Below are 25,882 nucleotides of genomic sequence, written 5' to 3'. Positions count from 1 at the left end.
CAGCTCTCCCAGAGATCTCCATCTCAACGCTAATACCGAGCTCCACTCAATGACCAGCAAGCCCCAGTGTTCGAAAACCTAAGTCACACAACTAGCAAGACAAGAATACTACCCCACCCATTAGCAGAGAGGCTGCCTAAAATCATAATAAGGTCACAGACACCCCAAAACACACCACCGGATGCAGTCCTGCCCACCAGAAAGACAAGATCCAGCCTCATCCACCAGAACACAGGCACTAGTCCCCTCCACCAGGAAGCCTACACAACCCACTGAACCAACCTTAATGACTGGGGACAGACACCAAAAACAACGGGAACTACGAACCTGCAGCCTGCAAAAAGGAGACCCCAAACACAGTAAGTTAAGCAAAATGAGAAGGCAAAGAAACACACAGCAGACGAAGGAGCAAGGTAAAAACCCACCAGACCTAACAAATGAAGAGGAAATAGGCAGTCTACCTGAAAAAGAATTCAGAGTAATGATAGTAAAGATGATCCAAAATCTTGGAAATAGAATGGAGAAAATACAAAAAACGTTTAACAAGGACCTAGAAGAACTAAAGAGCAAACAAACAACGATGAACAATACAATAAATGAAATTAAAAATTCTCGAGAAGGGATCAATATCATATGAGGGAAACACAACAGGCAATATGTGAGAGGCCTTCAGGAAAAGCAGTGTCCAGGTTTCAGTTAGAAGCTAATGCAAGAAGGGAAAGGAATCATTGAGAGAAGAGCTTGAGGATGTTTATATCAGGATTTGATGAGTTTCAGAAGGTAGTGGAAAGATTTTAGGAATTGGGGAGGAGCAAGGGATAATGTAAACTAAAAGGCTGTCCAGGGAAGCCAGTGGGGGAGCTTCTGGGAGTGCTGAGCATCTTATAGTGACAGATATAACCTGGGATAAAGAGCCATATGTAAAAATATGATGCATAACTGATAACTTTCTCCAGCCTCGTCTTCCTAAACTCTATTTGTGGAACATTATGGAATGAGATAATGGGTATGAAAATATTATGTAAATTCTAAAGCACACTACAAAATTAGACTATTACTATTATTGAGATTACGATTGTTATTTCCTGTTACATCTGGAATCCTAGAAAGCATGATCTTGATAAAATAATGGAAAATTTCAGCCAAAGAAATTTTGAACTGAGAACCTTTAATTTTTGGTAATTTTTTTTTTTTTTTTTGCGGTACGCGGGCCTCTCACTGTTGTGGCCTCTCCCATTGCGGAGCACAGGCTCCGGATGCGCAGGCTCAATGGCCATGGCTCACAGGCCCAGCCGCTCCGCGGCATGCGGGATCCTCCCGGACCGGGGCACGAACCCATGTCCTCTGCGTCGGCAGGCAGACTCTCAACCACTGCGCCACCAGGGAAGCCCAAATTTTTTGGTAATTTTAAAATATTTATTTATTTAATTAATTACTTATATATGTGTGTGTGTATTTATTCATTCATTCATTCATTCATTCGTTTATTCATTTACTCATTCATTCATTTACTTATTCACTCATTCATTTGTTTATTCATTCATGCATGCATCCATCCATTCATTCGTCCATCATTCATTTACTCATTCATTCATTCATTCGTTTATTCATTTATTCATTTGTTCATTCATTCATCATTCATTTATTAATACATTCATACATTCATTTATTTCTTCATTTATTCATTCATTGAGTCATCCATTCGTTCATTCATTTATTCATTTACTTATTCATTTATTCATTCATCCATACATTCATCCATTCATTCATTCATTTACTCATTCATTCATTCATTTATTCATTTACTCATTCATCCATCCAGCCATTCATTTACTCATTCATTCACTCATTCGCTTATTCATCCATTCATCAGTCATTCATTTACTCATTCATTCATTCATTTAGTCATACATTCATTCGTTCATTCATTTATTTATTCATTTATTCATTCATTCATTTCATTCATACATTTACTCATTCATTTATTTATTCATTTACTCATTCATTCATCCATCCATTCATTTACTCATTCATGCATTTACTCATTCACTTATTCATCCACGCATCATTCATTCATTAATTTACTCACTCATTCATTCATTCAGTCAGTCATTCATTTACTCATTCCTTTATTTATCCATTTACTCATTCATTCATTCATCCATCCATTCATATACTCATTCATTCATTTACTCATTCAATTATTCATCCATTCATCATCCATTCATTCACTCGTTCATTCATTCATTTATTTATTTACTCATTCATTCGTTCGTTCATTCATTATTTATTCATTTATTCATTTACTCATCCATCCATTCATTCATCATTCATTCATTCATTCATTTACTCATTCACTTATTCATCCATTCATCATTCATTCATTTACTCATTCATTCTTTCGTTCATTCATTCATTCATTTGTTCATCCATCCATTCATTCATTTTTTTGCTCATTTATTCATTTATTGATTGATTGATTGAATGATTGTTGTGCCCGATCTTAGCTGCAGCATGCAAACTCTTAGTTGCACCATGCATGCAGGATCTAATTCCCCAACCAGGGATTGAACCTGGGCCCCCTATACTTGGAGTGTGGAGTCTTACCCACTGGATCACCAGGGAAGTTTCAGAGAATATTTAATGTTTAAAGTCTTTAGATGTATGATTGCTTAGATGAATGCAATCTCTTATCATGAAAGATCAGAGGTGAAAAAGCTTTTGGAATGCCACTTTTTGCAAAAACTGCTCTATGAGCAAGAATAGCATGAATTTGATTGTAGCCTCTGAATTTCGTGCTGCTTAAGTGTCCTATAAATAGGGCTTCAATAAACTTCAGAGTTTGACTGCCCTTACCTTTAAATAATAGTCCCACAGGCATAATCTACTAGTCATAGGGCAACTGGTTCTAGAACACTTTCATTGGCTGCCTAAGCTCTCCTCTTATTTAGCTCTTTACAATATGATTTCCTGCCCAATAACAGCTTCTGAATGTCCTTCTAGATCTTCAAAGACCAGCTAAATGTCACTTTCTCCCCAAACAGGGATATCATCTTTGCACTTTACATGTATGCTATTTCATTTATTTCTTTCTTTGCAGATGGGGAAATCAAAGATGATGGGATTAAGTGACTAAGAAAGTGATTCACACATACTGAACATTTCAGTTTTTTAATGGATGGAATTAATGATTCCTGCTGCGAGAGGAAGTAACATATCATAATTGTTAAAAGCATTAGTTTTGAAATCAAAGAGACTTACATCCTAATCCCAGATCTGCCACTTACTAGCACTGTGGCTTAGAAAAAGTTAATCCCTTATATTCTTTCAGTTTCAGTGTCTTCTGCTGTAAAAGGGAGATAATAATAATACCAGTTTCATAGAATTGTGGACATTAAATGCAAAACTGTGAGGAATGCACTTAGCACAGTGCCTGTCACATAGTAAGTACTCCATAAATGTTAGTTATGTTTATAACAGAAAGTGGTTTTAGAACAACAGGTGAATTTGTGTTTTGGCTGGATCTAAAAGGAATTAGACTAGCTTAGTGTTACCAGAAAAAATACAGGATGCCCAGTTAAATTTGAATTTCAGATAAACAACAAACACATATATTTTAGTATGTGTGTGCTGTGCAATATTTGGAACATACTTATTATAAAATTATTTTTGTTTACCTGAAATTCACATATACTGAGCATTCTATATCTTTGTTTCATAAACCTGGCCACCTTACACTGATTCCTTTTGTGATCTCATTTGTTTTTTTGAGAACACCTTAAAGAATGTGTCGGGAAAACTCATGTGGTTGGTCTATAGTTTGTACCTTGTGTGTGAACCATTTGCTTATTTTCTTTTTCAACATATTTACTGCAGTATAATTGCTTTACAATGTTGTGTTAGTTTATGCTGTATAACAAAGTGAATAAACTATACCTATACATGTATCCCCGTATCCACTCCCTCTTGCATCTACCTCGCACCCTTCCTATCCCACTCCTCTAGGTGGTCACAAAGCACTGAGCTGATCTCCCTGTGCTATGCGGCTGCTTCCCCCTAGTTATCTGTTTTACATTTGATTGTGTATATATGTCAATGCTGCTCTCTCATATCGTCCCAGCTTACCCTTCCCCCTCCCCGTGTCCTCAAGCCCAGTCTCTACGTCTGCTTCTTTATTCCTGTCCTGCCCCTAGGTTCTTCAGAACCATATGTAGTTTTTTAGATTCCGTATATGTGTGTTAACATACAGTATTTGATTTTCTCTTTCTGACTTACTTCACTCTGTATGACAGACTCTAGCTCCATCCACCTCACTACAAATAATTCAATTACGTTTCTTTTTATGGCTGAGCAATATTCCATGTATATATGTGCCACATCTTCTTTATCCATTCATCTGTTGATGGACACTTAGGTTGCTTCCATGTCTTGGCTATTGTAAATAGTGCTGCAATGAACATTGTAGTACATGTCTCTTTTTGAATTAATGGTTTTCTCAGGCTATATGCCCAGTAGTGGGATTGCTGGGTCATATGGTAGTTCTATTTTTAGTTATTTAAGGAACCTCCATACTGTTCTCCGTAGTGGATGTATCAATTTACATTCCCACGAACAGCGCAAAAGGGTTCCCTTTTCTCCACGCCCTCTCCAGCACTTATTTGTAGATATTTTTATGATGGCCATTCTGACCGGTGTGAGGTGATACCTCATTGTGGTTTTGATTTGCATTTCTCTAATGATTAGTAATGTTGATCATCCTTTCAGGTGTTTGCTGCCAATCTGTATATCTTCTTTGGAGAAGTGTCTGTTTAGGTCTTCTACTCATTTTTGGATTGGGTTGTTTCTTTTTTTGATATTGAGCTGTGTAAGCTGCTTGTCTATTTTGGAGATTAATTCTTTGTCATTTGCTTCATTTGCAAAAATTTTCTCCTACTCTGAGGGTTGTCTTATCATCTTGTTTATGGTTTCCTTTGTTGTGCAAAAGCTTTTAAGTTTCACTAGGTCCCATTTGTTTATTTTTGTTTTTATTTCCGTTTCTCTAGGAGGTGGGTCAAAAGGATCTTGCTGTGATTTATGTCATAGAGTGCTCTGCCTATGTTTTCCTCTAAGAGTTTTAGAGTGTCTGGCCTTACATTTAGGTCTTTAATCCATTTTGAGTTTATTTTTGTGTATGGTGTTAAGAAGTGTTCTAATTTCATTCTTTTACATGTAGCTGTCCAGTTTTCCCAGCACCACTTATTGAAGAGGCTATTTTTCCTCCATTGTATATTCTTGCCTCCTTTATGAAAGATAAGTTGACCATATATGTGTCGGTTTATCTCTCGCCTTACCATCCTGTTCCATTGATCTATATTTCTATTTTTGTGTCAGTACCATACTGTCTTGATTACTGTAGCTTTGTAGTTTAGTCTGAAGTCAGGGAGTCTGATTCCTCCAGCTCCATTTTTCTTTCTCAAGATTGCTTTGGCTCTTCACAGTCTTTTGTGTTTCCATACTAATTGTAAAATTTTTTGTTCTAGTTCTGTGAAAAATGCCATTGGCTGTTTGATAGGGATTGCATTGAATCTGTAGATTGCTTCGGGTAGTATAGTCATTTCACAATGTTGATTCTTCCAATCGAAGAACATGATATATCTCTCCATCTGTTTGTATCATTGTTAATTTCTTTCATCAGTGTCTTATAGTTTTCTGCATAGAGTTCTTTTGTCTCCTTAGGTAGGTTTATTCCTAGATATTTTATCCTTTTTGTTGAAGTGGTAAATGGGAGTGTTTCTCTTTCAGATTTTTCCTCATTAGTATATAGGAAACAAGAGATTTCTGTGCATTAATTTTGCATCTTGCAACTTTATCAAATTCATTGGTTAGCTCTAGTAGTTTTCTGGTAGCATCTTTAGGATTCTCTATGTATAATATCATGTCATCTGCAAACATTGACTGCTTTACTTCTTCTTTTCTGATTCGGATTCCTTTTATTTCCTTTTCTGACAAAGGATTAATCTCCAAAATTTACACGTAGCTCATGCAGCTCAATATCAAAAAAACAAACAACCCAATCCAAAAATGGGCAGAGGATCTAAATAGACATTTCTCCAAAGAAGATATACAGATTGCCAACAAACACACGAAAGAATGCTCAACATCATTAATCATTAGAGAAATGCAAATCAAAACTACAATGAGATATCATCTCACACCGGTCAGAACGGCCATCATCAAAAAATCTACAAACAATAAATGCTGGAGAGGGTGTGGAGAAAAGGGAACCCCCTTGCACTGTTGATGGGAATGTAAATTGATACAGCCACTATGGAGGACAGTATGGAGGTTCCTTAAAGAACTAAAAAAAGAACTACTGTACAACCCAGCAATCCCACTACTGGGCATATACCCTGAGAAAACCATAATTCAAAAAGAGTCATGTTCCGAAATGTTCATTGCAGCTCTATTTACAATAGCAAGGACATGGAAGCAACCTAAGTGGCCATCAACAGATGAGTGGATAAAGAAGATGTAGCACATATACATGATGGAATATTACTCAGCCATAAAAAGAAATGAAATTGAGTTATCTGTAGTGAGGTGGATGGACCTAGAGTCTGTCATACAGAGTGAAGTAAGTCAGAAAGAGGAAAACAAATACCATATGCTCACACATATATACGGAATCTAAAACAAACTGGTTCTGGTGAACCTAGGGGCAGGAAAGGAATACAGATGCAGATGTAGAAAATGGACTTGAGGACACAGGGAGGGGGAAGTGTAAGATGGGATGAAGTGATAGAGTTGTACTGACATATATACACTACCAAATGTAAAGTAGATAGCTAGTGAGGAACAGCTGCATAGCACAGGCAGATCAGCTCGGTGGGATAGGGAGGATGGGAGGGAGACGCAAGAGGGAGGAGTTATGGGGATATATGTATATGTATAGCTGCTTCATTTTGTTATAAAGCAGAAACTAACACAATTGTAAATCAATTATACTGCAATAAAGATGTTAAAAAAATTTAAAAAGTAAATTGTTTGCTGTAGGTACAAATTATTTGTTCAATTTACAAAACTGGAAATTTCTTCATCCAAAATTTAATTCACAAGCTTATTTAGTATAATTTCTAATCATGGCACAATTTGTAAAGTAAGCCATAGAATCATGCATTTTTTATCAAAAGAGGTTTTAGTACCATTTTTGTCCAATGTAGATAACAGATTTGGGGAGATTTTGATGTCATTATTACTTATAGATAAAAAAGCCATCAGCAGTATGAGATATGTGTGCAGAAAGCCACACAGCAGTTTTTAATCTACCAATTCTAGGGATAACCAAAAACAAATGTAAAGAAATCTTGATTTGTCTATTTAGGCATCAAGTAGACACCTTTTGTACTTATTTTCTAAATCAGTCTTTAAGATTTATTTGTATGATCTTTACTTGGTTTGATTGTTTATAACAATCATGAATGGAATTTAGTAACACTAAGGTTATTAGCTTAAAACAAAACAAGTAATGCCAGAAGATTTTTAAGTCACAGGCTAGCTCTGTACTGTGATTCAGCAACTTTTAGCAGTTGCAGAGCCAAGCTTTCTGAATCTGTAGCCATCTGACCCTTCCCAGAGCTCATGGAGAGAAGCTTGTGGTGCTTGAATCCACACTTCCATGCTTGAGGAAGCAAGGCAGCCAGCCCCACAGCAGAGACTGCCTCTCCTCTCGGCTCAGGGCCTCTGCACTACTTGACACTATTGAGATTTTGTCAGCCCAAGGAATCAGTGAGCAATGTGGTGAGTGCTTTTATTTAAAAAAAATAGAAGAAGAAGAATGTAAGCCCCAAGTGTTGAGCCCAACATACAGTGTGGACTTTCCTAAGTCACACCCATGCCCACACAGCCCTTCAATAATTGATGTGTTTTCAGGTCAGAAAGCCCAAATACATCAATCAAAGGCACTGTTGTCCCTAGGGCTCATTCATTTGCATTCCAAGAAAGACCCATGGTTTGTGGATCAGATGTAAACAGGAGACTAATACGTGGCCCAACATCTCAGGCTTCCGAATGGGCTTCGGAGGCAGCTGTGAGGGTTGCCTCCAAGCTCCTCCTATGCTCCTGACAAATGCTTGATAGAAATCTGTGCATGGGCATCGGGGGAGGGTTTTTTTGTACAATGCTGTCATGATGTGACCTTTCTCATTTACTATTTAAAGAGTTTTGCTATGAATAACCGTGAAAATTTATCCGGGCGCCAGTTAATGGAAATCCTCAAAGGCTTTGGAACAATTTCATTTACAACGAAGCAATAGAATTACAGTCGAAATATCCTGATCCCGTGAATCAGGCTTTCATCATGTCCAGCTCTGGTCTAACTTACAGTGTCAAATTTCCCTAGTTCCCTTCCCCTCAAAATGTTTCTCTTTCTTTACGTTCTTAAATGGAGAAAATTCTGCTTTCTTCTTTTCCATTTCTTCTTAAGGCTGTTCTGTTGATGAATGAAACCTGGGCTCACTGGAAGCTATTCTTGTGATCACAGCTTAGATGGCAGAGGTAAGTGGAGAGTTTAAAAAAGTACTCAATTTCTTTCCCACAAAGCCTACCCAAATCATACAAAGCCATTTTTTTACCTGCCCTACAAAAACCAAATTGCTCTTCTCACATCGCAAAATCATTTAACTGCTCTCACCAGCTGTACACCGTTGAGATAACCACCACTGCCACTGCTTTAGCCCCAGATACTTTCACTTATCTTAACCACGCACACGCACACACAAACACCTTCTGAATTAGCTAAAAACTGTGTCAAATGTAAACAAAATGTGTTTAAAAGGAGAAGCATCCACAGTTTCATTTAGTGTGGGACGGCGTATGAGGGACACTTGTCCAGAAAGATGAGACGGGGCGGGCTGTTCAGAAGGTAGAAGTCCTGGTACTCACAGATCCGCCTTAGGCAGGAGGAACTGGTGGAACTTCACTGAGTCTCTGGTGTCATAGACCCTGGACTGGTGACATCACTTGTGAGGGCCAGTGAAAAGTGAAAATGTAGGGTCTCTTGTTCAAAACTTCTTCACAATTTCAAGAGCCATCAGAGCAGCAGAGCATTAGACCAAGTGTGGGACACTTCTAGACACTTCCAAGCTTGAGTCCCAGCCCTGTGCGGATCTCCCGCCCAGAGGCCTGTGCGAAGCTCAGGGAAGCCTGAAATGCCTCCCCAGGTGGCCTCAGGTTTCTCTGCTCATAACCAAGCCCTTTGAGCCTCTCTCCCTTCAGAATTCATGAAGAAACAGCCCTTTTTTCCTTACCCATTTTGCCTTATGCTTTTCCCTTAAAGAATATAAATATTATTAAACTAAGAATCTGCTGAAGATAAAAGATGGACGTGTTACTAAATATGGCTCTCTAAACCATCGGTCTGTACTCCCAGCTGGAGGACAGTCTGCAGCTGAACATAAGAGCAGAGTCCCTTGGCTTTATCTTCCTCCCATTTCCCTCATCCTGGACCACAGTCTTCTGTCTGCCCTAATGCTCAAATCACTCTTTCTGCCAGACGACTCACTCCTCTGTTTATCCAGGGAGACCCAGTGATGGTGTGGACAGGACATGAGTTTCAAGTCAGTCAGAACTGGTTTCAAAGTACACCTCTGCCACTTTTTGTTTTGTTTAACAAATACATTTTGGTTTGCAAATATTAAGTCACTGATTCTCATAACCACCCCATGAGGGCAAATATGATCACTGTCTCCTTCTTTTAGGTGAGGAAACTGAGGCCCAGAGAGGTGAAGTGACTTGCCCAAGGTCACACAGCTGGTGAGTGGCAAAGCTGGGTTTCAACTCTCAGCACGTGGCCTCCAGAGTGCCTGCCTGCTTGCGAGCATTTCTCTGTGCTAACTTGTTGAACTAGGTGGCTTCTCCCTACACTCACTGGGTCACCGGGGCAAGTACCAAAACTCCCTAAACCTCAGTTTTGTCATCGTAACCCAGATATAATCATCTCAAATGCTAATAGAGCTTCTCGGCCTTTTGGCTAAGATCAAGTGTAGTATCAAATGCTAATAGAAATGCATGTGAAATACTTATAAGGCCCTATACAAATAGTAACAGTTCTATTGATACAATTTTTACTTTGCTTGAAGAACATTCCATTATTTGTGGAATTGAGTCCAAATTTCTTACTCTGGCTTTCAAAGCCATCAAAAGGTACATCAAACCAGCCTTCCATGCTCTTCACTATTCTTCACAGGCCTATTTCTTCCTTCCTTTTTTTTTTTAACTTTCTAACTAGTTTTTATTATTTGTTACTTCTCTTGAATTTTCAAAGTAAATTGTTATATCATCTGTCAATATGGGCAATATCTTTCTCCCATGACATTGCCTTTTATTTATTTTTTTTCTGATATTTTGAAGTAGAAATAATTTAATAACTATTCACAAAAGAGAGAAACACTGTTTCTTGGTCCTCAATATCATACTGCTGTAGGCTAATTCTTTTTTTTAACATCTTTATTGGGGTATAATTGCTTTACAATGGTGTTATTTTTTTTAATTAATTTTTATTGGAGTATAGTTGATTTACAATGTGTTAGTTTCAGTTGTACAGCAAAGTGATTCAGTTATACATATACATATATCCACTCTTTTTAAGATTCTTTTCCCATAAAGGCCATTATAGAATATTGAGTAGAGTTCCCCATGCTATACAGTAGGTCCTTATTAGTTATCAATTTTATATATAGTAGTGTTTATGTGCCAATCCCAATCTCCCAATTTATCCCCGCCCCCCCTTCTTGCTTGGTACCCATAAGTTTGTTTTCTTTGCAGGCCTATTTCTGTGTTTACATTTTCAAGCTTGCTGATTCCCCAAGCCTTTGCCCAATTCAAGTCCCTTTTTTTCTGCCCTGCTTCCTCCCAGCAGCCTTCTCAGATAATTCCAGTGTAATCTGCACTGATCTTCTTCTTTTCTGACCCTGACCTTTCCTAACCCTTTCAAGGATAAGTAGCTCATCTTCCCAACTTGGTTTTATATTCCCTGAGGCCAGGAGCCACGTCTTACTTCTGATGTATATGTTATGTCTCCCCAACACACAGGAGCCGAGTTTTTCATTCCCTCCCACCCCAGTCTCTTCCCAGCGCTGGGCATGTGCTGGGCCTTCAGGAACACTTGTGGATTTGTTTTAGATGTGCACAGCCTCTGCTCAAGTGCTCAGCACACAATGAGCACTCCATAAATCATATTTTTAGAGACAATCTGTTACCACATAAGGACTACCAGAAATTACTCATACTCTTTGTGTAAATGGATTTATACAATTATAATGTTTAGCAGCTGGAATAAGGATGAGGGAAAGAAAATCATGAGACTGTAGTCCAAATGTTTTCACTGGTGTGTCACAGAACAGGTGTGAGGATTGTTGAAAATAATTTGTTATTAATGATAGTTAACGTGTCAAGTTTGCAAGTGATTTACTACATTTTATGAATTGAAGTGGATTTCACGTTTCCCCAGTAGTAAGCTGGTTTTTATTCAGTTGTTTTCTTGACTGGCAAGGCTAAGTCTAACTACTTTCGGTTTCAGATGAGGAAACTGGGGCTCAGAGACGGGAAGGAACTGGTCCAGTGTCACATGGAGAGTTAGCAGAGACATGGAGGCTAAATCCGAGGGCTCCTTGTTCTCTGGGAAATGGTCCCCCCACTGTTCTCAGATCCTCCTTTGTCAGCAAATCAGAAGGAATCAGTGTGATTGAAGACTAAAACAAAGCAGAACCCAGTAAAACCCACAGTCTTACTCACATAGGAAAATGTTTGTCTCCTGGTAAGGGATCAAGGCTTGAGAAAGATCTCTTTCAGAGAGGGAAGGCAAGAAGATTTAGTGAAACTCCCCGTTTCCTGGCCCTCTGTTATAAATCATTCTGGAAAGTATCTATTTACCCCTCTCTTCCTAAGACGTTACCTTGTCTTTGTACAAATATCCATCCTTAGATATAGAAACTCAGAAAGTCCAGGTGGAAAAGAACAAACTACATCAACACAGGTAGGGCATCCTCCCACTTTAATCTGTAAGAGCAGAATAATTAACTTATTTTTTAAATTTCAGAATATTTGAACTGTTTGAGTAGTAGAACTGAACAACTTTCTGATGAATTTGCACAAAACAAAATCTGAATAAATCCAGTTTAAAATGAATAAGATTCCTTCAGCAAGCCCTGCTCTCAAATTACCCAGATTATTGCTTAAAATGTACTTGCTTTTCAGAGATCTATTTAGTAAATAAAATAGGTTTTGTTCCAAAATTTCAAGTTAAACATTTGAAATGTAACTATACTCTAAATCCTTAGTATCTCAGTGGCATCCTAGTTTTTAAATTTTTTAAGATGATGGCTTGGACAAGGATAGCCTACATTTCCTTTTTCACAACCTTCTGTAATGTGGAAGAAGAAAACACAAAGCAAAGTGTAGCTGGATTTTCCTTTCATTCACTAGCGTTTTTAATAAGCCCCACAGACACCTGGAAAGCAGGGGAAGTTTCTGAATGAATGTTTTTTCCTCTTTTCTACCCTTATAAAAATTATGTCAGCTGAATATTACAAGATTGAGGGCTTTATTTCTTTGTTTCCAGTTAAAATCCATTTGACCAACTAGAGACGCATTGGCCCAAGTAGTAAAACTATGGCTGAATTTTATGATCAAGAAGAGGCCAAACACCACTTGTCAGCTAAAAGCTTTGCGCACTGGAATGAATCATTGAATTTCTGAAGCTCAGCTGAGTTGTCCAAGGGTCCATCAGTTTCCCGGATGATAAGAAACTTGGCAGAGCTGGCTAAAAGGGTGGGATGATGAACAACCAAATGGGAAAACTGCTTTGTGCCCTGAAATATGATAATATGATCTTCCTAGATAGATTCATAGCTTGACTTTCCTAATTATCACACGGAATAAACTCATTAACCCATAGAAAATTCCCCTGCCAAACAGCTAAATGAAAATCCCATCACCTCCCTCCCCTCCCCAAAAGCAGTAGAATGTTGTGATTTACAAATAAGTAAGAAAAATGATTTAAACATTTTTAAAGTCAAGTTTAGGAAGAGAAGTTAACCCAAGACAAATGGTACATTTGAATCCTGTAAAAAATAAAATGAGTATGGCTATGTCCAAATTAGACACTAGAAAGGAGAAGGGTAAGAGATTTTCGGGCTTGAATTTCCTGAATAATTGCCTCAATGCACTGTTTGCTTTGTGTGTAGCAGTCACTCCCCAAATAGCCTAGAATCGTAGAGCATGTCCATTGAGTTCATCCAGACCAACACCGTTCCCAGGGAGGAAAACTGAGACCCCAGTGAGAACTATGACTTGTCCTCACAGGTTTTTAGCTGCATGAAGATTAGAACCTCAGATCCTGGGATTCTTTGCTATGAAACATCACCTATAAGTTCTTATTTTGGATAAATCAGACTTTATGACACAACTGTGTTCTGACAGAAATATGACTTAATGTAGTCTGAACCCAAAGAATTTCTCTCCTATCTGGAAGACTTAAGAAACAAACCAAATACACAGATCCTAGGAAGAACTAAATGATAAGGTCTGGAAGAATGCATCATTCAAGCTTGTCAGGGAGTGTATTTTCTCTCAACTAAGTCTCCCGATGCCAAAAGCCAATAACAAGTCAATATCAGCACTCAGCAGTAAAGCTACTTTAACTCTAGAATGAGATCATTGGGTTCAATAGACAGACTCAGGTATCACTTAAAATCGGGCCCTCAGGCATGTAATAAACTTGGATCTTGCCTGTGTGTCACCATAACTTCTCTGCCATCCTCATGGAGTATGTGTGTGTGTGTGTGTTTGTGTGTACATGTGTTCTTCATAAGCTCTGAAAATGGCCCAACTAAATATCTGTTTAGGACTTCCTGGAACAGCTAAGAACCCACTCTAATAACTTTGAACTTAGATCCTTCAGTTTTCCACCCTTCTTCAGTATTCACATGAGAGCCAGAGTCTTATTCATTTATTCATTATGGAAATATTTATTGGAGGGTTATTAAGTTCTGAATCATTGTCAGGTGTTAATGATGTGAAGGTAAAGGGGGCTTGAGGAGTGAGGGACTTGGCCAAGGATTACCCAGAGCAGACCCCATTCACCTCTCCTGTCTGCCCAACAGTCACTCTGTGAGCCAGAAATTACCTTATACTTTATGTTGTAGCCAACATTCTGTCAAGATCAAATATGTCCAAAAATGCCAGGTAACTAGATCTGACAGATAATTAGCTCAAATATTCCTTTTTAGGGTAATGTTGATAGCAAACATAAAATATTTGAAAAATCAAATTAATAAAAATGATGTATAACTAATCACATACTGGTTGCCCAGGGAAACATGGATCAGGTACATTTCCAGACCCCATTCAGTAATGACAGCATCTATTTTGATGGTCTTTTCCCAGTATCAACAGACACATATGACTTGCTGATGTCTTATATGACATGTGTTCAGAATGGGGAGCTGTACATCCCTTTCATTCCAATTCCACTTCCACTCATCTTTGTAAAGGATGAGATAATCTAGTGTGCTAAGCACCAACTCTTCAATAAAACACTCTAGAATGAGACTCTTTCAGTTGTTTTACCAACTTGTGAAGGCCACATGAATAAATTGAATATATTGTGCATACAGCAAATTAAGAATCTCAAGAGAGGATAATTTGTTTCAAGTCCTCCTGTCCATCACACAAACCTCAAAACCTTTGTTACGTTATACATTTGTGAATGGAGCATACCTGGCAGATATATTCTGATGTTCAACCAATGCAAAAGCCAAATAAGTCGCTTTGCTATAATATTACCACAGTTACAGCAACAAATGCATCTCTCTCCCTCTCATTTGTTTTGACTCTAGTCTTTGGTAATACAGTAATAACATCTTCTTTAATGGATTCATAATTTCTATTCCTTGGATTTGCATGTCAATCGTTCTCTCATTTTATAGATAAAGATTTATTAGATCACCTATTGTATTAGATAGAATTTTATAATGAAAAACAGTTGGCTGTTGTGTGGGTGGATGTGTGCGGTAGGGGGAGTGTGAAATCAAACTTTCTTTCAATTCCTAGAGAGACAGCTCTATTTGAATTGTTTTTATTGTTCTCTCTAGTTTTAATTTTTTAATGCTGATACTAATGGGCATTAATGGAAAAGTATTAATATGTTTTTTAAAGCACATTTTACCCTTAATATGTAAATTATATAAAGAAGACCTAAATTTGTAAACATTTGAACAGTATATATATCAAGGCAAAGAGGATGGTTCCAGTAATAGTTTGTCATTAATTCCTCTCAAGAGTGTAAAGAATTTTTCTAACTAACTCAAATGTTTATTTTTAGTGAATATTTATTTATTAACTGAAAGCTAACTAGAGCACAAAATAACTGTATAAAGTTTATCCAATAAGACATAATATCATTTGACCACATTTTCAATATTTCATTTTGCCTATTAACAGCCCAAAATATGGCATTCATGTTTTGAAACAATGTCACTATTTGGCACAGAAGTCTATTTACACAAGAGCTTGTTTCATTTGCCATTTATTCCAATAACTTGAGAACAATTATTTGCAACTAAATCTAACGGTATTTGTACAAGTACTTTCAAGCTAAAATACTGCTAAAAAATTCCAACACACATGCAGTTTAATTTGTTTACATGATACCATATATTTATTATAAAACCTGTGACTCTAAGCGTTTTATAGGATCTGAATACAGGAGTCACTCTACCCTCTAACGAATCATGGCCACGTCTGACAGAGGAGACGCTGCTGAGCAGAAGAGTCCTGTGTTCAATGGAGTTGAAACGGGTTGGCTACTCAGACTGCTCAGGAATGTTACTGCGCCATCATAAAATCGCCCCATAGCTCAAGTCACACGAAACTGCAGCGGATTTTCAAGTATAAGCCCTTAGCAACCGAGAAACTGGTAGCACAAGCAGCATTGGCAAAACACACTGATTAGGCAGGTGGGCTCCGTTTTAAGCAAAGTCGATATTGAAACTCCAAACATACAAAACAGATAAATTACAGAGTGATTATTTGTCTTATAAAATGGTTTTCTGCTTTATAAAAGGATTCACAAGTTTCCTCTAACTGGCAGCTCTCCTAATGCATTTAAAATACAATTTAACTTACAAAACTTCAATTTACACGTGACTTTTTGCACAACCATTGTGAGAAGCAAAGTACACCTATATACAGTACTTAATTTTTCTCTCTCAGGATTTAGGTAAGTGTCTTATTGTCTCTGTAAAAGACAATTAAGCCAAAATGTTATATTTTAAGCCACTGAAATAGAAAGTAAATATTGCCTCTAAAACATGGATATTCCAGAAAATGTAAGTATATTTGTGATTTTTGTATTTACAATTTGGGAAGTCATCTTTACAATGTAGATCGTTAGATAGCACAAGTATATAGCTATCTTCAGGCCATAATATTGGTCCCTCTTCTGCAGAAAGTTGTTTTATTTTATTTTTGTGGGTTTTCTCCCTTTGTAGCTGTGTAACTCTAAAGAGATCTTAATGGTGGTTACACAGTAGCTAACCTATGATATATCAGTTTTATACTTCATTGCACAGAATCACCTTTAAAAACCCAACTTCCTGCATTTCACTGCTGTTCCCACTGTTTACTCTGGGTGATTTGTCATTCAGATAACATTCTCCTTTATTAGCACTAAGCTCTCTGCGGGGGGCGGGGTGAGGAGGTGGGCAGAGAGCCTGTCTACTGTATCTCTGTGCCCCCTCAGCACACAGCACAGAGCCTGGCACCTAGGAAGCAAGCACTCAAATACTTATTGAATGAATGAAGAAATGACTGGATTAGGAGAACTGTCTGGAAGGCTTCCTTCAGTCTAGCATCTAATCCAGTATGTTTCTGGAATGAGTCCAATCAAAATGAATTTCCAGAGTCTGAAAAATCACAGAACCTCCCTCTTTTTCATTATACACTTTCTGTAAAATCCATAAAACATTGAGCCCTTGATGACATGGAAATATTTAGAAAAATTAAACCACCTTAGAGGTCAGAGGACAAAGCAGAGGAAACTGAAGGGTCATTTCCTTACTCACCAACTGCTGGAGGGAAGTAACAAGGCACACAGGTTGACCAAAGTCCAAAACCAAGTTAGACTTTTGGCAATTGTGTCCAGACTGAGAAGTGGTGCTTTTGAGTGTTTCAATACAAACTTAGACACAGGTATATTCAGAAACAGAGGAAGCAACTAGTTAAGAGCTAGAATCAAAGGGAATTACCATTTGCCAGACATATAGATCTGTTCCAGGCAGGGCCAGGGGAAATCGTATTCTGTTGGCTGGAACCATTTCACTGTGCTGATGTTCATACCCATTACAAGCTGCATGTGAAATAAAAGTGAAATAGCAAAATCCAGCTGTAGGAGATAAAAATAAAAATCTTAAAGTAAAATATGTTTGAAAGCACTTCAGTGGGTAAAGCAAAACAACATAGTCAGTGGGGATGCTAATAAGTTAATCAAATTAAAGTGTTTGTGATTGCATTAAAAAACAAAGCTTCACAGTATATGATGTATTATGCCTTTAAATGAAATAGTCTGGACACATTCAAACGATTTCATCTTAAAACCTAATACAGAATAAAGTAAATATCTAAGAAGCATGAGAATCTAAAATTAAACCACAGTTATTAAGGAAAAGAGTTTATGAGTCTGAGTTCTTCCAGGAGGCCTCTTTAGAGTCTTGTAACTAAATGAACAGTAAGCTATCTCTGCTTACAATTAATGAATTAGTTTTTCTATGGCTAATGGTGTTTTACAGGAATGACTTTATTTTCAGGAGAATACGAACACTGAAGTGGAATCACCACATCAGTAGTTCTAGTGATAGAATGTCAACCAAAATACTCTCTTAATAGAATATGTATACTAATTTGCCTTCATAATCATTTCCCCAAATACCTACCTCTGTATTCTGCATTTATCATTGCACCAAATGAGAGCAGCCACGAGAGAATTTTTGAAACTCTTACATATATAAGAGGAGGTGGTTTCCAGAAGCTATCTCCAAGTTCAACTGGTAAAATACTCTTGCTCCTCTTCTATGAAATGTAAAGTCTCTGTACATTAACTTTCCTGTAGATCATTTCAGCCCACCATTTTCAATTTCAATCTAATGGATTTAAATAAGAATTATGATCTCTAATCAAAGAATGAACATTTTAGCTTGTCACTGTAGATATTCGGAGACTTTAGGGTATTAAAGGCATTTTTTTTCCTGAATGTACTTTACATTTATATATATATATATATATATATATATATATATATATATATATATACACAATTACCATCTATTGTTAAATAAAAACTATTTTGCACCAGTGGTTATTAATCCAAATAATTTGGATTTAAGTAATTTCTAATTGAAAGCCTATCTCATGAATTGTTTATAGTGACAGATAATAAACTATTAGTCATTTTAAAGCTTTAAAAGTAAGTTATCAGGATCCACTTCAATTTCCACATGATAATAAAGGATTATTATGTGCAGTAACCTATTTATGAAAAGGAAACAGTGTGCTTCTTTCAGACGCCATCAATTGCTTTAATAAGGAATTGAAAAGCTGGACTACTTTATATGCAGATCACCATTCCAGTTGCATAAGGATTTACAATAGACAAAATAAAACTATTTTTTTCTAAAGAAGGGCTGTTTGTTTAAATCACACAATAATATTTGCTTCTAAAAATTATTTACAGGCTAATAAGGCTTCATATATGCTATGTAGACTTGGTTAGTTAAAATCATTTTAATGCTAAGACCAAAACCAAAAGCTTGCTGAAGCTGACAAGGAAAAATTCAAGTAACCCTTGCCTAAAGAAGGCAGGAAAAAAAGGATGCCTACTTTCTTGGTTTAGGTACTTATTAATCAGGTTGGAGATGCAAAGAGTACATCATTTGATAGCACCCTGTTAACGCTTCCATAAGCTCAAGAGGAAAACGCTGCTTTCTCTGAAAATGTGAACATTGAGAAGGATTCTGAGTCTAACCTTTAATCCTAAAAGAAACAGAAACTAACATATACATTTGTCTCTGCTGCCTTGAATTTGCTAAGAACTTACTTGGGAAGTCTTAATCTCACCTTTGAAGTCGTCCTTCAAGGTATGTAATGGCTCATATGTCTTTATTAAATGAGGTGTGTGGCGGCCTCTACTGGTGTGTGTTTATAGAAAATGTTTCAATAGGCAGAAAAAATACTAATTTCAATTAAAAAGTTAGAAATACAGACTCTCATTTAAATATATAAAAATATCTAATGCAGAAAAAATATATTACAAGTTGTGTAATGTACTCTTAATTAGGAAAATAATCTAAAACACTGACCATGTTAGTGTAAAATAACGATTTACGGAAGGGCATTAATTGTTCAATTCACTCTGATATTGGGTTAAATATATTTTATTAATGAATTACTAATCCCAACTGAGGCATTTTATTACCTCTAGTCCACTGTTAAGTCCCCTTAGTTGACTTAAATTAAATCACTTAGAACAAACCCAAAGGAAAGGAAATATTTTACAGTTAAATCTATAAAGTCCTAGAACTAGAATCATTTGATGACAGGTCGGTTTCTATAACTCAAGCAAACTGTACGTTGACTTAATATAGCTGACATTTCAATCTATTTTACAGTGTTTTTAATTTTAAAAATACAACACATTAAAATATGTTCAATTTATCAAAGCTAAAAGCAACATTTAAGTAATGTACTTAAAGTGCAAAGGCACTTTAACACAAAGAAGTGATGCCTAGTGACTATGCTTGGTAACTGAAGACGGAAATACCATATATCATTATTTACAAAAGAATTTATAGTCTCAAAAGATCTTTGGAGATCTTCTACAAAATACACTAAATATCCATTTTCATTTGAAAAGTTTGCTTACTCTTTCTTCATTCACTATAATCTCCTCTTCCCATTCCCACACTGGAAAAATAAAAGAAGAAAAAGGAAACAAAACCATAAACAAAATATATGAAAAAATGCATTGTAGAAACATTCATGTTCAATGATGATTCCTAAGGAGAGAAGGAAAAAAAAGGTGGGGGAGGGAGGAGAGCAAGAGAGAAATAATTTAAAGGAAAACTTGAAAAAGCAGTATCATTGCTTCACCCCATCCCCCAAACATCTTCAAAGTCCCCCATTGAGGCTGGGAAAGGGAGAACACAAACACACACGAAAGCAAATGCAGTGCTTCCAACAGTTTGGAGCAGCATCCTTTGATGCCAGAGGGTTGTAAATGATTTCCCTTCACAGCTGACTGATTGCAGTTTGTTTTTCCAGAACTTCGAGGTAGTCTGGTTCTGATTGCGGCTTAGCTTGCAGTAAAGGGTGGTCTGGTTTTGACTGCCCCACAAAGCATTTCCTGGGAGTTCCATATAAAACGGTTTTATTGATTCTGTCTTGGTTTTGGCGTCGAGATTCATACGAAGGGGCGAACTGCCTTTTAGGTAAGGTACAAAAGTTATAGTGGACGAGTCCTGCACTGGGGAGTTCCTTGACGCGCTCAGCGATATTCTGATACAGCAGCTCGGGCTCTCTTGGGGTGGCTTGCTTTTCTAGCAACTCGGTGGCACTTATAGTGTAAGCAAGTGTGGCTGGTTCTTCTTTCTTCTCCTCCAGGTTGCTGTAACTGAATTCTTGCAGGTTTCGGTAATAGGCCACTGGGTCTCCTTCCTTCTGCATGTAGATGGGGTTTTGGCACATCTGACCCACAGGTGGGGGGATGTAGTTATAGACGTGGCCGTCTGCTTTATCCTGAGTCTCAGTGTTATAAGACCCATACTGTAACTGGAAGGAACTTACATCTAAGTTGTTGGCACTCCTGGGAACACTTGGCACTCCCTTTCGGCGTTTCAGGACAAAGACGAATAGGCCAGCCCCAAAGCAGACAGATAAGATAAAGACAACCAGCAATCCTAAAATTAAGACGGAAAGTGGAACTTCAGTGTGTAGTTCAGGATAGGAACTGGGAGACACACTAAGTGAGCGAGGTGTGTCTGTGTTGTGATTCATTGACAAAATGGTTCCATCTGACAAGTTTGGACCGTCTGGACAAATAGCCTCCCTGCCCAGAAACTTCAGGATCTCCCCAGCGTGCTTAGCGGGAGATTCACAGGTCACCTCATTGATGATGACAGGGGAGTTGGCATGCTCTGTCCAGTCCTTTAGTCCCATGATGTCACAGGTGCAGTCCCACGGGTTCTCTTGCAGATCTATCTGGATAAAAGCCGGAAGCTGATCCAGAACCCCTTTCACAGGCAGGTGAGAAAAATGGTTGTTTCTCAGATTCAGCCTGGTGAGGGCCGTGCCCCCAAATATATTATCAGGTAAGGACCGCAGCAGGTTGTTATTCAGAAACAGTAGCTGTAGGTTAATCAAAGCATCAAAGGTCAGCGGCTTAATTTCCTTAATGACATTATACTCTAAATAGAGATACTGCAAGCTCTGCAGTCCATCAAACATAGCCGGATATAGCACTTCAAGGTAATTGCCATTCAGATAAAGTCTGCGTAAACTGGTCAGGTTTGTGAAGGCACCTTCCTGAATGACTGCAATCCTATTGTTTCCTAAATGCAATAGATCCAAAGAACTGTATTCTAAGAGGTCGTTCTTATAGACAGTTTGAAGATAGTTCCCTGTTAGGTAGAGTTTCTTTGGACTGGTAGGTTTAGGCTGCAGGTCGGAGATATTAGTGAACTTCCTTTCTTGGCAGTTGACATTTAGACCATTGTCTGAACTCTGAGAGGTGCAGACACAGCTACTGGGGCAGGTGAGGGGCACCGGGGACTTGGTCTGGTACACCATGATGGGTCCAAAGCTCTGCCTGTCTTTCGACACTGTGACCCGGGGAGTTGGGCGATTTCTCATTTTGGGTGGCCGGCTCGCTTTTGCAGCCCTGGTTGGGTTGAGAGCCGGATTCATTGTAGGTGACAGCCTTTGGACATGTGTGTCAGCGTGGCCGCCCCTCTGACCGGAGTCACCGGTACTTTTTCTGGGACAGAGGTCTTGCCTGGTCAGCTGGGTCACATCTTTCCCATGCAATCTGAAGGGAGTTTCACAGACAATCTCCCCCACAAAAACAGTTATGGTGTCCAGCCAAGCCTTGAGAGGAAGTAAGTCACACGTGCAATTCCACGGGTTTTCCTCCAGCTGAATCTCCATGATGCCTCCGATATGCTCGAGGACGCCGGCAAAAGGCATCACTTTCAGCCGGTTCCCTCGCAGGTCTAAGTGGGTCAGCAGGACGAAGCGGAACACATTGCTGGGCAGAGACAGCAGAAGGTTGTCATTCAGGATAAGCACTTTGAGCTTGTTCAGTTTGCTGAAGGCCCCCGCCTCGATGGCACTGATGTAATTGTAGTCGGCCTGGAGGTACTCGAGGCTCTCGAGGCCCAGGAAGGTGTCCTCCCTCAGCACTTCGAGCTTGTTGTTGTTGAGGTGCAGCCTCTTGAGGGTTTTCAGGCCGCTGAACGCCCCGGTTCGGATCTCCTGCAGCCCGTTGTTACCCAGGTGGAGAGTAACCGCGTTGGAGTAATTGACGAACTCGTTGGGGTACAGTCTCGTCAGGAGGTTGCCATTGAGGAAAAGCTGATAGATTCGATACTGGGGGGGCTGGAGCAGGCTGACAGTTGTAAATCCTTTGTTTTCGCAGTTAATATTCAGTACGTTTTCCTTCTCTTCGCACAGGCAGCGGATCTTGCAAATGTCTTTGGCAGTTTTGCGACTCTCGGTCTGTAAGATCCCGGCCACGGTTAACACACTGAGGAACCAAACGCCGCTCAGCATCTTTAGGCACCGTCGGTGTCAGCTCAGGTACCTACAGGCAAACCTTGGGGAGGGGGCAGGAGAGAGCGGGATGCGGGGGAGAAAGAAACACGGAAGCCCGATTAAAATGGCAAAGCGAAGGGGCGGAGTGGGACGGAGGAAGAATGCGGGGAGTGGACAGCACGGCAGAATGAAATCACTGCGTTTTTCAAAGCGCTTTCTGCTCTCCTCCCCTCCCCCGCAGCCCACCCACACACGCGTCGCGGAACACACGCTTGCACCTGATTTCCCGGCGGGTCGCTGCCAGCCGCGGAGTCATTAGTAACCGAGTTGTCCTACTAAATCCAGCCCATCTCCTCCTCCTCCTCCCCTGGGGTATCTTGAAGAGATCTCGGGCGGCTAGCCCGTCCTGGGCTCCCAGCAGAAATTGCTTTACTTTTTTTTTTTTAACTGCGCAAAAAGGGGGTGGGAAAATCAGGGGACTGGCGGCGGGGGAAGGGAGAGGGTGGAAGAGCAAAGACAGCGCGCGGTGGGGGTTACTCACACATCAGGAGAAGACGGGACCCCTCTCCTCTGCAGTCCGCCGGTAGTTTAGCATCTTCGGAAAGAGAGGGAGAGCAAGGTAAAAGGAGACGCCGCTTACGGAAGGATGCCCTGCTTTCTGTCGGTGGATTAAATTTTGCTGGGGGGTGCGCACAAATTAGGAATCCGGCAGGCGGCAGGAGAAGAAGAGGAGGGTTGGAGCGGCGGGAAGCTGAGCCCACGGGGACCCGGGGTTTCGACTGAGCAGGGAGGTCGCGAAGCCTGCCGGCTGGGGCGGCGGAGACGACCGAGACTGGGCGCGCACTTCCAATCCGGCGGCAGGGGCACCAGTGCGCCCGGCAGTTTGAATTTGAGAGGCTTTGCAGGTTCCCCGGGACCGGGCTGGGGTGACGTCACGGGGGGAGGGGGCAGGCTGGGGATCGAGGGCGCGCAGTGGGGGAGGGAGGGGCAGATGCTTCCCTTCCCTGCGAGTGGCTTTGCAAAGCTCAAATCCCGGCTGCGTCAGTTGCTTCTGAACTACTCCACCTCCAGCCCGGCGGGCGGCGAGTGGCTGGCGAGCTCCTGGAGAGGGGGTTCTCCAGGAGGGGCACCGCCGGGACTCCTCTGGCTCCTCCGAGTGGTTTCTTCCACCCGCCCCTCCCTCCTGGCTCTTCCAGCGGGGCAGTGTGTGTGTGTGTGTGTGTGTGTGTGTGCGCGCGCGCGCGGGGGTGTCTCATTCCAGATTCTCGAGCAGGGGTCCAGATCCTTCCGAGTAAGGGATGTGTGTGTGTGGTGTGTGTGTGTAGATGTGTCTGTTTGCTACAGGACTGGGGCCCGCCTGCCAAACTCCTAGCTCACATGCTCTTGGTGTAGAGAGTGGGGTGTGTGTGCACCGGTGTGTCTGTGTGGGAGGGCGAGGAGTTCTTTTGGGGGATTTATGCTTTACATACAGAGCTTTGTTTCAGTGCTGAGAGAATTACTTTCTGGATGGTGACTGGCCAGATATTTGCTGGGAATCTGAAAGCCAGCTCAACGTTAGCTTATAGACTGAGATAAACAACAACAAAACCCTTCTCCCCCTGAGGTTTATACTTAGCCAGATAATGAGGTTTAAACGTGTGCTTTTTGCCTGAAGGAAGGAGAAGAGAAGTGGGTGTCAGACAGGCACTGCCAGGCTGAGCTTCAGCTGGGAGTAGGAGCCCAGGAAAGGGTGCTGAGCCCTCCAGGCTGCAGGGTCAGGGAACCAGGGAACAGAAGACGGAGATGCAGGAAGACTGGCTCCTGAGAAAGAGGAGGAATGAAAGGAGTCCTGGCCTGAGACTCAGGAGACCTGGCTTCGGATCCAGCTCTGTTGCCAGGTGTCACTTGTTGGATCTTCCCACCCCCATGGGCAAAAGGGGTGGACTTATAAGGGTCCTCCCAGCTCTGACATTTAATCGGATTCAGATAACCTTTCCCCGGGATTATTAATGGCCAGGTGTTGGGTTTTTGCCTTCGGTATCTCATTTCTCCTTAATTATCTTAAGGTCCCCTGGACCCAGGAGTCTCCCAGTTGGAGTCCATTTGCAAGATGGGAATATCTGCTGGTGCCCGAAAGGGCCAGGCGCTGCCTCTGGTGGGCATGGGGGAGATGAGGCAGCAAAAGCAGGGGGTGAAAAGAGAATGGGAAGAGGAAATGACCAAGTGATGTGCCAGTCCCGCCAGACACTTTAGTTGGCTCTCCCCGCCTCTTGGTCCTGCCTGCCGCAGTCGACACAGGGTCCCATTGCTGCACCAAGTGTGGCAGAGGGGCAATCGCATAGGCAAGCTGAGCCTTCGGAGAACAGAAAGCGCCCTGCTTCTCCCCTCCTCCTTCCCTAGGAAGCTCAGGTCCTAGGATTGTTCCACCCATACAAGTTCTTTCCTCCCCAAGAAGGGCTCTCATGGTTTATAAACAGGCACTAAAGCAACCTGTGGCTCTGGCCTTCTCCTCCGCAATTTGTCACGGGCGTTCTTCTTTCCCCCTGCTTTTCCTTTGGAGAAGAGCCTTGGGCCAGACATCATGAGCCCCTCCCCATCCAGTAATTCTTGCTTCACCTTAGGCAACAACTTTTCCTTCCGGGCCCTCGAATTTCCCTTCCCTGTGCCAAAGGGCAACGGGAGAGGGACTGTCCACAGAGGGGGAGGGGGCAGCCCTGCGATGGTCTCCCACCCTCCATGGCAATTGCATCATTAGATGTGAGTGGGGTGATGCAGTGGGAGCACAATTAAGCTTCCTTTCATAGCAAAGGGGCATTTGTTTCTACATATTTCCAAATATTAAATATACATAGTTCCTAGAGAGATATGGTTTATTCATTCAGTCGTTCATTTAACAAACATTTATTAATTAGGTGAATATTTCATTGAAGTAGACGCCAACATGAGAGCTAGACAAGACCTTTGAAATCAGATTCATTTTATAGATGAAGACATTCCTCAACCAGGGGAAGTGCTGACTTGCTTAAGTTCAAGAATCTATAAAATTAGAAACAGAACCCAGAAGTTC

General features: G+C 40.3%; 1 protein-coding gene and 1 pseudogene across 1 annotated transcript; one reads left to right on the top strand and one right to left on the bottom strand.

The window, feature by feature from the left end:
* The first annotated feature begins 9,986 nt into the window (after positions 1-9,986).
* LOC136143216 (U2 spliceosomal RNA) lies at positions 9,987-10,150 on the top strand (annotated as a pseudogene).
* Positions 10,151-20,316: 10,166 nt separating this feature from the next.
* SLITRK2 (SLIT and NTRK like family member 2) lies at positions 20,317-22,866 on the bottom strand. The gene has a single exon (XM_065901187.1). It carries the CDS (start codon positions 22,852-22,854, stop codon positions 20,317-20,319), a length of 2,538 nt encoding a protein of 845 aa, XP_065757259.1. The 5' UTR covers positions 22,855-22,866.
* Between the last annotated feature and the right edge of the window lie 3,016 nt (positions 22,867-25,882).

Source organism: Phocoena phocoena, chromosome X, assembly GCF_963924675.1.
Source record: "Phocoena phocoena chromosome X, mPhoPho1.1, whole genome shotgun sequence".
NCBI lineage: Eukaryota > Metazoa > Chordata > Mammalia > Artiodactyla > Phocoenidae > Phocoena > Phocoena phocoena.
This window is presented reverse-complemented; position numbering and strand designations above follow the sequence as displayed.

Excerpts from the sequence above, each read along its gene's own strand:
- SLITRK2 (XM_065901187.1), bottom strand. The coding sequence starts at position 22,854 with ATGCTGAGCGGCGTTTGGTTCCTCAGTGTGTTAACCGTGGCCGGGATC.